Source organism: Oryx dammah, unplaced genomic scaffold (assembly GCF_014754425.2).
Source record: "Oryx dammah isolate SB20612 unplaced genomic scaffold, SCBI_Odam_1.1 HiC_scaffold_4, whole genome shotgun sequence".
Taxonomy (NCBI): domain Eukaryota; kingdom Metazoa; phylum Chordata; class Mammalia; order Artiodactyla; family Bovidae; genus Oryx; species Oryx dammah.
In genome coordinates this window covers 66,902,074-66,914,492 of record NW_024070188.1, presented here as the reverse complement: position 1 = coordinate 66,914,492, position 12,419 = coordinate 66,902,074, and the positions used below count along the sequence as shown (strand labels likewise).

Here is a 12,419-nt window from a genome sequence, read left to right as displayed (position 1 = left end):
TGAGTTGATGATGCATTCAACCATCTCATCCTCTGTCAGCCCCTTCTCTTCCTGCCCTCAATCTTTCCCAGCATCAGGATCTTTTCCAACAAGTTGGCTCTCCACATCAGGTGGCCAAAGTATTAGAGCTTTAGCATCAGTCCTTTTGATGAATAATCAGGGTTGATTTCCTTTAAGACTGACTGGTTTGATCTCCTTGCTGTCCAAGGGACTCTTAAAGAGGCTTCTCCAGTACCAGAGTTTGAAAGCATCAAATCATATGTCGTTTGAAGGCTCTTTCCTTCACTCTTATTCCTCTTCAGATGACTGATTCCTAGATAAGACTCCCTCATCCTATGGCCACCATCTGTGACATTACAGGACTACCAGACTAGCTGGTTTCCCCTTTGTGGAAAACAGCCCCCCACAAGGTACAAGTTACTTCTAACCATGTTTTAAAACATGCCTCAGAGTTCTATGAAACAGTCAGACTCTGTCCCATGGCTGTTTGCAGCTTTTCTTTACCTGAGTTCTTGTGTGTTTGATCTTTATCTGAACAGGATCCTTCAGATCCTGGATAGTAATGTTTCCAATACTGCACGCCATCACATAGCTTACTAAGGTGCCTTTCTTGGTTCCTACATCCTTTTAAAGAAAAAAAATGTGTATTAGTCAGAAGTACACCCTTTTATTTTATTTTGGTGCTCCAAAGTAAGCAATCTGTCAGCACTTCTTACACTTAAGATCTTCAGTTATAGAACATCCTGTTTATAAGATCAAACTGCTAGCTTTCCTTAAAGACCTCTGCTATTTCCCTTATTATAATAAATACATTGAAGGAACCTTAGAGCCAGTGCTTTAAGATAATGTTCATAAAACTTCGTTCTTGATTGCTGTGACTGATGTCAGCCAGTTAACATCTGAAACAATGCAAACTCACAAATAATATACACTCATAAAAAGCTGCAAGACAGTTAGATCATTTCCCTACCATAAAAAATAGATGAAGTTGTTTTCCTCTAAAGAAATAACAAGGAAATATGGTGTGAAAAATAAAAATCAATTCATCTTTCAGGTTCATGACAACAGTCTGAGTGTTTACTAGAAGTGAAGTGAGTGAAGCTAAAGTCGCTCAGTCGTGTCTGACTCTGCGATCCCATGGACTGTAGTCTACCAAATTCCTCTGTCTATGGAATTCTCCAGGCAAGAATGCTAGATGGGTTGCCATTCCCTTCTCCAGGGGATTTTCTCCACCCAGGGATGGAACCCAGGTCTCCTGTATTGCAGGCAGATTCTTTACTGTCTGAGCTTCTAAGGAAACCTGAGTGTTTACTAAAGTGAAGTGAAATGAAAGTCGCTCAGTTGTTTGGCTCTTTGCGACCCCATGGACTACAGTGTCCATGGAATACTCCAGGCCAGAATACTGGAGTGGGTAGCCTTTCCCTTCTCCAGGGGATCTTTCCAATACAGGGATAGAACCCAGGTGTCCTGCACTGCAGGCAGATTCTGTACCAGCTGAGCCACCAGGGAAGTCTGAATGTTTGCTAAAGTAAACCTAAATGTAATTCTACTGGATTAAAACTCCACCAAAACTTCTACCATCTCCAATTGTACACTTGATGGCGTCTGTAGCTACCACTTCAAAGTTAAGGTTGTCAGGAAATCAAATTAATGAATCTGTGCTGCAAAATGCCTGGGAACAATAGGTTATCATCACTTTCTCTTTTCCTTTGTATTTCTTGTTGAACCTCCTCAATTTCTCTATTACAACTTGTAAATCAGCCCTTTTGGAATAACTATAGGATTCCTTCAATGCTACCTAGTTCTCAGCACCCAGAGTATAGCTTTTTATTAGGTTTGTGTGTTCTCTCTCTCAATAAAGGGGCTACGGTTTGGAGATATCCAGCCTTTCCGGTAAAGAGGAGAGGTGGGAGAAATTAAAGAGATTGAGACTGACACATATACACTATTGATACTACGTATAAAATAGACAACTGATGGGAATGTACTGTGTAACTCAGAGAACTCTACTTGATACACTGTACTGTCCTAAATGAGAGGGGAATCCAAAAGAGAGGGGATATACATACATATACAGCTGATTCATTTTGCTGAGCAGTAAGGCTTCCCTGGTCACTTAGACAGTAAAGAATCTGCCTGCAATGCAGGAGACCTGGGTTCAATCCTTGGGTGGGGAAGATCCCTTGGAGAAGGGAATGGCTACCCACTCCAGTATTCTTGCCTGGAGAATTCCATGTACAGAAAGGAGCCTGGTGGGGTACAGTCCATGGGGTCACAAAGAGTCAGATAAGACTGAGTGACTAACACTTTCACTTTTCAGAGGTTAATACAACATTGTAAAGCAACTATACTGCAATAAAAATTAATTAATTAAAAAAAATACTCTTATTCTGTCCCCTTTTTGAGGGGAGTACCATTAGAACCTTCCATGTTTTTCAGTCTTCTATAAATTTACTTTAAAAACCAAATATATGTTTTCTAACAATGTCGAGGATTGGGAGATGTCAAAGGAGAAGGAAGTGATCACATGAGAAGATGAGACTCAAAATGAAACAGTGACTGATCTTATAACGCTAGGACTTCCTCCAGTGCCCACCTCTCCTCTCAATGACCTCTTCTCCCACTATTCACATCATCCAAAACCTACTGCATTTTTTTGTATTATTATTATTTGCTGGGGCTTTGCAGGTACACCTGGAAGTATGTGGGATCTTAGTTCCCTGATCAGGGATTGAACCCAGGCTCCCTGCATTGGAAGCATGCCATCTTAACCACTGAACTACCAGGGAAGTCCTCTCCTATTATTTTAAAAGGTGCCATTGTTACATGTCTCCAACAACTTTGACAAATGCATTTTTAAGTGTTTGTAGCTATTAAATCCTTCAGAGCAATTGCATGTAGTTACATTCTTAATTTACTCAAAAATTGTATATAGCTTGTTCTTAAAGCATTTGCTGATAACATTTTAAAGTGTTTTGAGTTAATGACTATAAACAGTTCCATGTTCCTCTTTTTACTTCCCCGTAGCCTCCTTTGCCATTCTTCTAAATGTGATACCTAGCGCAGTGAAAAACATTTCTACTGACTTTGAAACTTGCAGCTCTCTCTTACACAGGTCACACTGTTTAATATACACAGGTATCCTCAACATAACAGATAAAACTTTTATTGACAGGGCTCAGTGAAACTGCTCAAAATGAGCTGTACTTTCAAAGGTAACCAGAGGTCATCAGTGTTTGCTGGCAGGGGACTTTCTAGTATTTGGAAATGATGCCAATAAAAATGATAATATGTGCTCAGCACAATACCATGCTACTCGGGGGATGTGGGAAGGCCAAAGGCCATTTGAAATACTAATGGGAAAACTGATTAAAGCCAAGAATGCTGCTCATTATGTAAACAGTGCTTCCCGCTGAATCAAGAAAAAAACCTTTCCTTTGGCACACAATTTCTTTAACTCTGAAGATCTAAATTGCTGGAGAGCATAAAATACTTAACAAAAGAAATAAGAAATAATAACTTCTCCACAAATTCCATTTCTAATTGCATCACGCAAGTCTTAATCTGATTTATTCAAAAAACTTAAATGAACACATCTTATTAATAAGCATATTAATTACCAGAAATAAAGTATTTAGAGTTATGTTAAATAACTTTTTAAAATACAGTAGATTAATTTTTCTAAACCTTTTGACATATTTTCTAGAAACCTGAACTTTTATCTTTCATTTTAAGCAAGGAAACTATTTCTGATTGAAAAATAGTAAGTTAATGAACACTTACCTGGAAAAGTCCAGTTTTATTGAAGAAAGTAAATTGTGCTCTTTTAACTAATAGAGAATCCTCTTCACTTAGGTTCTCAAGTAAGTTCGGAGGCAAAATGACAGAAGCCAAAGGATCCATTTGTCCACTTTTAAAATCCATCTGTCACACACACAGACACCAGTTGAGTAATTATATTTAAATTGCAATGATAACTTTACTCCCTAGGACAGTAACTGCCGTCATCAAAACTCAGCTTCGTCTCCTCTTTACCTCCACCACAGTCTCTGCCCTAAGTATGAGTCCCTTACAAAGGCCTGCATCTTATTCGAGTTTTGCAAATGTGGCAAAACAAGAAATGTGGAGTTTAACTCAAACCGAGAAATCTACAAATCAGTTGACATTTTCAAGAATAAAGATTAGATTTGCACTTAATAGATTTTGAGTTTTTCTCAAAACACACTGTGAAAAAATAACTACCAGAAAAAAAAAAAAAAAGACTGGAATTCATTTGTTTTATTGCTGAGAATGAGTATCTTTTCACTGAGGAAGCAGCTGAAGTTTTATGAGCGTTCTTGGGTATCATTTTTCCTGAACCCACAGATTACGCCAAAGACTGTTTTCCTGCAAATGGACCTGAAATGAGACTGACGCTGACTGCTTTTTAACTCTTAAGATGTGAAACAGAATTACTCCAAAAGAGCCGCTGGTCCAAAGCAGAAAAAAAGTTCTTCCTTATATCCAGATTTTTAAATATTCTATCTTGTATTATCTCCACAGTTAAGAAGCATGACATGCCAGCCACCTAGGTGTTCTCCCATGTCAAGGGTGATGTTTCAATCATTTCATTTGCCCATGTGGCTAACACTGTCTAGTACATAAGAGGAATTTGACAATTATTTGCTGAAGTGTCACTTGAACAGGTCAGAGAGGATCTCTGTTAATCTAGCCCCGAATTTCTTGTTCAGTCTCATTTTCATCTGTCATCCTTAGCCTTCTATACCTGGAGAAGGAAATGGCAACCCACTCCAGTATGCTTGCCTGGAAAATCCCATGGACAGAGAAGCCTGGTGGGCTACAGTCCATGGGGTCGCTAAGAGTCAGACATTACTGAGCGACTTCACTTTCATGCATTAGAAAAGGAAATCGCATCCACTCCAGTATTCTTGCCTGGAGAATCCCAGGGATGGGGGAGCCTGGTGGGCTGCGGTCTATGGGGCTGCACAGAGTTGGACACGACTGAAGCGACTTAGCAGCAGCAGCAGCCTTCTATACCACTGTTTCTCAAAATACAATCCTCACACCAGCAGTACTGGCAAATACCTGGGAACTTGTTAAAAGTGCAAACTTGAAAGATCCACTCAGGGCCCTAAATTAGAATCTCTGGAGATAGGACCTAGAAACTTTTATTTATTTATTTTTGGCTCTGCTGGGTCTGCATTGCAGCGCAGGCTTTCCTCTAGTTGGGGCAAACAGCGGCCACTCTAGTGGAGGTGTGTGGGCTTTTTGCGGTGGCTTCTCTTGGGTTCTTTGGTAGCTCAGACGGTAAAGAATATGCCTGAATGCAGGAGACGCAGGTTTGATCCGTGGTTCGGGAAGATCCCCTGGAGAAGGGAAAGGCAACCCACTCCAGTATTCTTGTCTGGAGAATTCCACGGACAGAGGAGCCTGGTGGGGCAAAGAGTCAGACACGACTAAGCAGCTTTCACTTTCCACTTTCTCTTACTGTGGTTTCAGTAGTTGCAGCACCTGGGCTCAGCAGTTGTGGCTCCCAGGTTCTAGAGGACAGACTCAAGAGTTGTGGCAGACAGACTTAGTTGCTCTGCGTCATGTGGGATTTTCTCGAACCAGGGATCAAACTTGTGTCTCCTGCATTGGCAGGTAGATTCTTTATCACTGAGCCATCAGGGAAGCCCCAGCAATCTGCTTTGGTAAGTTCTCTAGGTGGTTATAATGTAATAGTTCGAGAAATACTGACACACCATGCATCTTCCCATCTTTGGGTCCTTAAAAAGGTCTTTCTTCTGACTAAAGGAAAGTGAAAATTGTTCAGTCGTGTCTGACTCTCTGCAACCCCATGAACTATACAGTCCATGGAATTCTCCAGGCCAGAATACTGGAGTGGATAGACTTTCCCTTCTCCAGGAGATCTTCCCAATCCAGGGATCAAACCCAGGCCTCCCGCATTACAGGCGGATTCTTTACCAGCTGAGCCACAAGGGAAGCCCAAGAACACTGGAGTGGGTAGCCTATCCCTTCTCCAGGGGATCTTCCCGATCCAGGAATCAAATCGAGGTCTCCTGCATTGCAGGTGAATTCTTTACCAACTGAGCTATCAAGAAAGTCCTTTCTTCTGATTAAACTAATCCCATATCCCACTCCCAGTAGGGTGGTACTCACTCATAGTTTAACATTTAATTCCACTATCACCTCCTGGAGAAGGTAAGCTGAAAGTATACCTCCTGTCTGAGTCCACATGCCTTATGGCTACTGCTGCTATTAATCTTAGTCAGCCTTCAGACTTACTTTCCACTAGAACCAAGATCTCCTTGCCATAGCAATTAGCAGAAGGTCAGAGATTTTTGTCTAATTGATTACAGAAACCACTAACTTATTACCTGGAAGTATGATTCATTATTGCTTGGAAGACCAATGCTAAAATTTGAAATTTCATTGGTCTCTGGGGACACAGATGATACTCCAAGAGCCAGATTCCGAGTTGTGATATTCACGTGTGTTGTGCTCTGTAGGTCTATCTTGAAGGCCAATTCATCAATTGTTTTCAAAGCTCTAAAGAAATGACAATAGCACTGTTAAGGAACACATTTTAGGTACCTGCACACATGTGATTTCCTGCAGGACAAAATACAAACCAAATAAAATCATCCTTAAATCTTTTGATCTTAAAAAAAAATGTTTTGACCTTAATACAAATACCCATTAAATTAATTGCCTCATATCACAATAATATCAGTTAAAACACTGAATTCTAGAGGTAAACTTCAAGAGAAATATATACTTTAAGGAAAAGCAACAATAAAGTTATCCTAAACAAATACTCTGTTTTTTAGGTATTTTAGCCTTTCTTTCCTCATACAAAAAATTCTCTTCTTACTTTATACTGAGTGAGAATCAAAGGAAATAATATGATAAAAGTATTTTTTGAATTGCAAGACCCTGTAAAAAAAAGTTTGTAATTATTTTTGCATAAGGGAAGTTAGAGAATGCATTCTAACAAATAAAATTTTCATCAAAGAAATTAGGTTGAAAGAAAATAGGAAAAATATCTCAGTATTTGTGCATATTCAGCTACTCAGTCATGTCCTGCTCTTTGTGACCCCATGTACTGCAGCCGACCAGGCTCCTCTGTCCATGCAATTTTCCAGGCAAGAATACTGAAGTGGGTTGCCATTCCCTCCTTCAGGGAATCTTCCTGACCCAGGGATTGAACCTGTGTCCCCTATATCTCTTTCACTGGCAGGCAGATTCTTTACCACTGAGCCATCTGGGAAGCTCAAATATCTTAATACTAACAGATTAAATGAAATAATTGGATATAAATTGAATTATGTAAAAATAGGTATATTTCACCCTTCTCTAGGCATTTTCATTTCAGAAATATAACAGTCACAGAGTAGTGGCTGTTTTGTGTCACAGTCCATGGAATAGTAGACAACAATGACCACATTATACCTAAAAGATGTAAGCTGAATGTTTGCTAAGTATCTCCTTTGTAAGCAAAAAGTAGTGTCATAAATTTATATATATATATAATATATTCTAAATATATAAATATACACAATTTATCTTTTGAATTTACACCAGTTAACATTTTTCAGATGAAAAAAGGAAATACCAATAATGTCTTTCTGGGACTATTTACATTACCTAGCCAGGTGGGCAATCCTAATCAATTTGTAAATTATTTTCTCAAAAAAAAACCCAAACAAACAAACAGAATTTTGAAGTACATTTTATGAATGATCTTGGAAAATATCAGTGGATCTTCTAGAGATTTAAATTATGAAAGCTGGGCACTGAGCATTCAGATCTTTGAGAAACTACATAACAACACCTGTATCCAATAAACATTACTCTTTGGAAGAAAAACAAATAGACTTACTCAGAAGATGACTCAAGCAAATCGCTGTCTGGGCTGGTTAAAATATTAGAAAATATATTCATTAAGGTTGAGCCAAGCGTTATATCAATGTTTTCTTCTTTATTTACAATCCTTTTGACCTGTTCTACGATGCTGGTGATATTGGCTGAGCTTAATGTCTGCCCATCACTGGTTAAATTTAAAATCTGATTGGCAACTTCATTTGCTTCCCCTAAAAATATGACAGAAGAACAACATACAGTTTTACAGTGTATTCTGAGCAGTTCTAGGAATCTGAAACATAGTATAACATTTCACTTCACGGTAAAGCAGCAAATCAGGTTCCCTGTGTGTATCCCTTAGCATGATTTTCACAGGACAACAGTATTTCTTTACACACACAAACTAATTTCTCTCTTTAGTGAGACACAAACTGTGCTTATAAGCAGCTTAGGTGAATAACTTGCAGGAACCAATATTCACACATAGTTCTAAGTGAGATGCCTGCAGAATCACGAAATAAGTATGTATTTGCTGCTTAAAAACACACACACACAAAATCTTAATTTACATAGTCTCTTCTCCAAAATTTTCTTACTATTGTGAATCTACTACAGAATAAATGTAACAGAAAGTCAGAATGAGCAAAAACAGTATTTTCTACTTTAAATGAGTCAAACAATCATTTACTTAGCTTTTATATCATAGTGGTATCAGGACGTGATACCACAGAACAGAATATCTTCCAAAGAAGATGAAAACCCTGAAACTTGAGGTCATCTTATTTTGCCTTGGGGAACTGAAGACATTTCTCACTTACTTGAGCAATTGGCGATATCGGGAGGCCCCCAGTAGGCTACAGAAGTGTTGACAGGGTCATTATAACTATAAAACAAAAAATGTAAAAGGTTTCGCAGATATGACATTATAGCTGACAAAAGTACTTAATAATAAGCTTTAGAATTTCCCTTGATATCTAGGTAAGTTTCATTTGAAGACTATAACAATGGACATAAAATTCATATTAAAAGTTCTTATTGGGGAAAAAAAATCAGGCACAAACATCAGGGGAAAAAAAATACTAGCAGTAGCCTATATCCTAGCGTAGGCTCCATCAGGTTACTAAAGTTAAAAGCATAGTTGTTAACGTGGATCAAGCACCACTTTAAGAACTTTCTAGATAAAATCTCATTTTGATTTCACATAACTCTGTAAAGCAGATTATAATCCATGTTTCATAGATGAGGAAACAGACTTAGATAAATCAAGGAATTTTCCAAGGTGTCACAGGCAGGAAGAGGCAGAACCACAATTCAAAGCCAAGTCCCTTTCTGTCCTCTCCACCACTTGTCAAACCCAGCAGAGGGGGCAAAGTATTTCTACACGGGCAGTTTCAGTATCTGAATTTCCCTGCAAGAAAATTCTCACTGAAGGTAGGGTGGAGGGTGAGGAACAGGATTTGACTTATTCAGTGAATCCTCTGTTAACCTGTCTGAGGTTTCCATTCAACAATTAGAGAAAAATCCACACCCTGCCAGTCTCCACTAGCAGACTGCCCTAACCTGGATCTTGTCTTTCTTCTTTTTGATGTCTCTTTTCCCCTCCAGTGAGGACCACTCCAAAGACTTAGAAAGACTCAGCATGTCATGTCACGTATATGCTGGCTCTGTTCACCAACTTTGCTCTAGAACTTCCCTCTGGTTTTCAAATTGCTCCATCTTTCTTTGAAGAAGGCTAAATTAGCATGTTGCTTAAAGAGAAAAAAAAACGCTTTTCTTGGTAACCTACCTTCCTCATCTTTACCTCACATGGATTTGACGTACAAAGAGATTCCTGTCCTTCTTTCCTATTAATATACACTGCATAGGATCTATGGAACAGCGCCTGTAACTCTGGAAAGTAGGTACATGGAGTTCGCTGGCAAGAGTTAAGAAAGTATTACCATGTTCGTGAAGCAAAGAAGCCCTGTTTCTCTGGACAGGGCATTCTGTATTCAGAAGGTTGGATGCTTGGCCATTTATAGCCTTTGGGTTCCTCATCAGAGTGACATACACCTATGTGAAAATAAGACCCAACATGAGAAATATTAATCTATTTCTTGAAATTAGACATGCAAGATGAGAGCAAAACAACAATATTGGTAATTAGGTATTTATTCCATGCAATACTAAAACAACAGGTTTTTATGTTCAGAATTTATAAAAGTTTAGAAGCTATGAAAAATAAACATGAGCTGCATTTCATATTTAAGATTGTATCTTAAAAAATCATCAGATAAAAACATATACTTATGCAAGTATAAAAATGAACCAGACAATATTATTCCAACATCAGTCCATTTGTAGATAAAATTATTAAATAGTTGTTGTTTAGTTGCTAAGTCATGTCCAACTCTTTTGCGACCCCATGGAGTATAGCCTGCCAGGCTCCTCTATCTATGGACTTCTCCAGGCAAGAATACTGGAGTGGGTTGCCATTTCCTCCTTCAGGAGATCTTCCAACCCAGAGATTGAATCCGCATCTCCTGCAATATTCTGCAATGGCTGGTGGATTCTTTACCACTGAGCCACCAGGGAAGTCCCTAGTAAAACAGATTTATTGGGAAACCAAAAAAACCGACATAAAATGAAAGCTATCCTGAAAAATTCAAAATGTAATTTAATTTTTTTCAAAGAAAAAGCCTATAAAATAGTGCCTCAACAGTGTTGCTGTTGAGTTGCCAGCATGTTTTATAGAAACAACTTCTGGTTGCTCTGAAAGCATGTTTCATCTGGCAATTTGCTGGGGGGATGGCAAGAAGATAGCTGTAGGCCACACATCTTGCACACACACCTTCACCTCAAATCATCCCACTTATTGTCTAAAAACTGTCTGAGTGAGAGCTATGACATAAATAACTCAGACTTTACACTTTAAAAATATAAAAATAAAGTCACTATATCAATAACAACAAAATCTCATATTTCAGTACTGAAAAATAGCAAGTTACACAAAGACTACCAGAAACCAGTAGAGTAGTTACCAGTTGAACATTTAAATAACTTTCCTATCTATATTCTGAGCTTTTCTTTTCCCAATTGGTAGAAATTTTTATATAGAAGCAAGGTCTGCTGCATTGCAGGTGGATTCTTTACCAGCTGAGCCACAAGGGAAGCCCAACAATACTGAAGTGGGTAACCTATCCCTTCTCCAGCAGATCTTCCCAACCCAGGAATCGAACTAGGGTCTCCTGCATTGCAGGCAGATTCTCTACCAACTGAGCTATCAGGGAAGCCCTAAGGACTTCCCTGGTGGCTCAGACAGTAAAGCATCTGCCTATAATGCGGGAGACCTGGGTTAGATCCCTGGGTCAGGAAGATCCTCTGGAGAAGGAAATGGCAACTCACTGCAGTATTCTTGCCTGGAAAATCCCATGGACAGAGGAGTGTGGTAGGTTACAGTCCAAGAGATCACAAAGAGTCGACTGAGTGACTTCACTTCACTTTCTACAGAATAACAATACAATATGGAATTTAAGTGGTATAGTAGCATTGTGCTCAGTCCTGACTCTTTGTGGCTCCACGAACTGTAGCCTGCCAGGTTCCTCTGCCCATGGAATTTTCCAGGCAAGAATACTGGAGTGGGTGGTTGTTTCCTCCTCCAGGGGATCTTCCCAACCCAGGGATCGAACTTGTGCCTCCTGCACTGGAAGGCAGATTCTTTACCACAAGCACCACCTGGGAAGCTCTGCTGCTAAGTCACTTCAGTCGTGTCTGACTCTGTGCGACCCCATAGACGGCAGCCCACCAGCCTCCCCCATCCCGGGGATTCTCCAGGCAAGAATACTGGAGTGGGTTGCCATTTCCTTCTCCAATGCATGAAAGTGAAAAGTGAAAGTGAAGTCGCTCAGTCTGTCCGACTGTTCGTGACCCCATGGACTGCAGCCTACCAGGCTCCCCTGTGCATGGGATTTTCCAGGCAAGAGTACTGGAGTGGGGTGCCATTGCCTTCTCCATGGGAAGCTCTAAGTGGTGTAAATTACATGTCCATGTGTGCAGAGAGAGCTGTTCAGGGATTCCTCAACCTCTGAGGAACAGAGATAAGGCTGGTCCTCATGGGCTCCTTTGTCACACACAAACTACATTCATCAAGCTCCTTCTTTGTGGAGACCCCTATGTGTGAAAGGGGAGCCTTTGTACTCTACTCATCCTCCTGTATCCTTGAGGCACTGGTTCCAGAAAACACATTCCTCTCCCTGCCAGTATACTGATAGCTGAGAAAGCTCATTTCCCTCGTGTAAAATGTAGTAACATTTGCAACAACCTATGTACATCCTCCTGTATACTTTATATCATCACTAGATTACTTACAATAATAAATACAGTGTAAATGCTATGTACATAGTTTTAAATATAATGTATATGCTAGGTAAACAGTTGGCCAGGCACGGCAAATTCAAGTTTTGCTTTCTGGAACTGTCTGAATTTTTCCTCCCAAATATTTTCAATCCAAGGTTAGTTGAACTACAGATGCAGACCCCATGGAGACTGTGTATGCTGACACATTAGAGATGAGG

At 39.6% G+C, this 12,419-nt stretch overlaps 1 protein-coding gene across 5 annotated transcripts in view; it reads right to left on the bottom strand.

The window, feature by feature from the left end:
- Positions 1-12,419, bottom strand: part of ADGRG6 (adhesion G protein-coupled receptor G6) — a 154,507-nt gene that overhangs the window by 38,763 nt on the left and 103,325 nt on the right. For all 5 annotated transcript variants that reach the window (XM_040238588.1, XM_040238585.1, XM_040238587.1 and 2 more), the window contains 6 exons: positions 9,807-9,918; positions 8,685-8,749; positions 7,886-8,096; positions 6,381-6,552; positions 3,784-3,924; positions 505-624 (listed from right to left, as the gene is read on the bottom strand). In XM_040238588.1, coding sequence (XP_040094522.1) covers positions 505-624; positions 3,784-3,924; positions 6,381-6,552; positions 7,886-8,096; positions 8,685-8,749; positions 9,807-9,918 — 821 coding nt within the window. The remainder of the gene's footprint in view (positions 1-504; positions 625-3,783; positions 3,925-6,380; positions 6,553-7,885; positions 8,097-8,684; positions 8,750-9,806; positions 9,919-12,419) is intronic.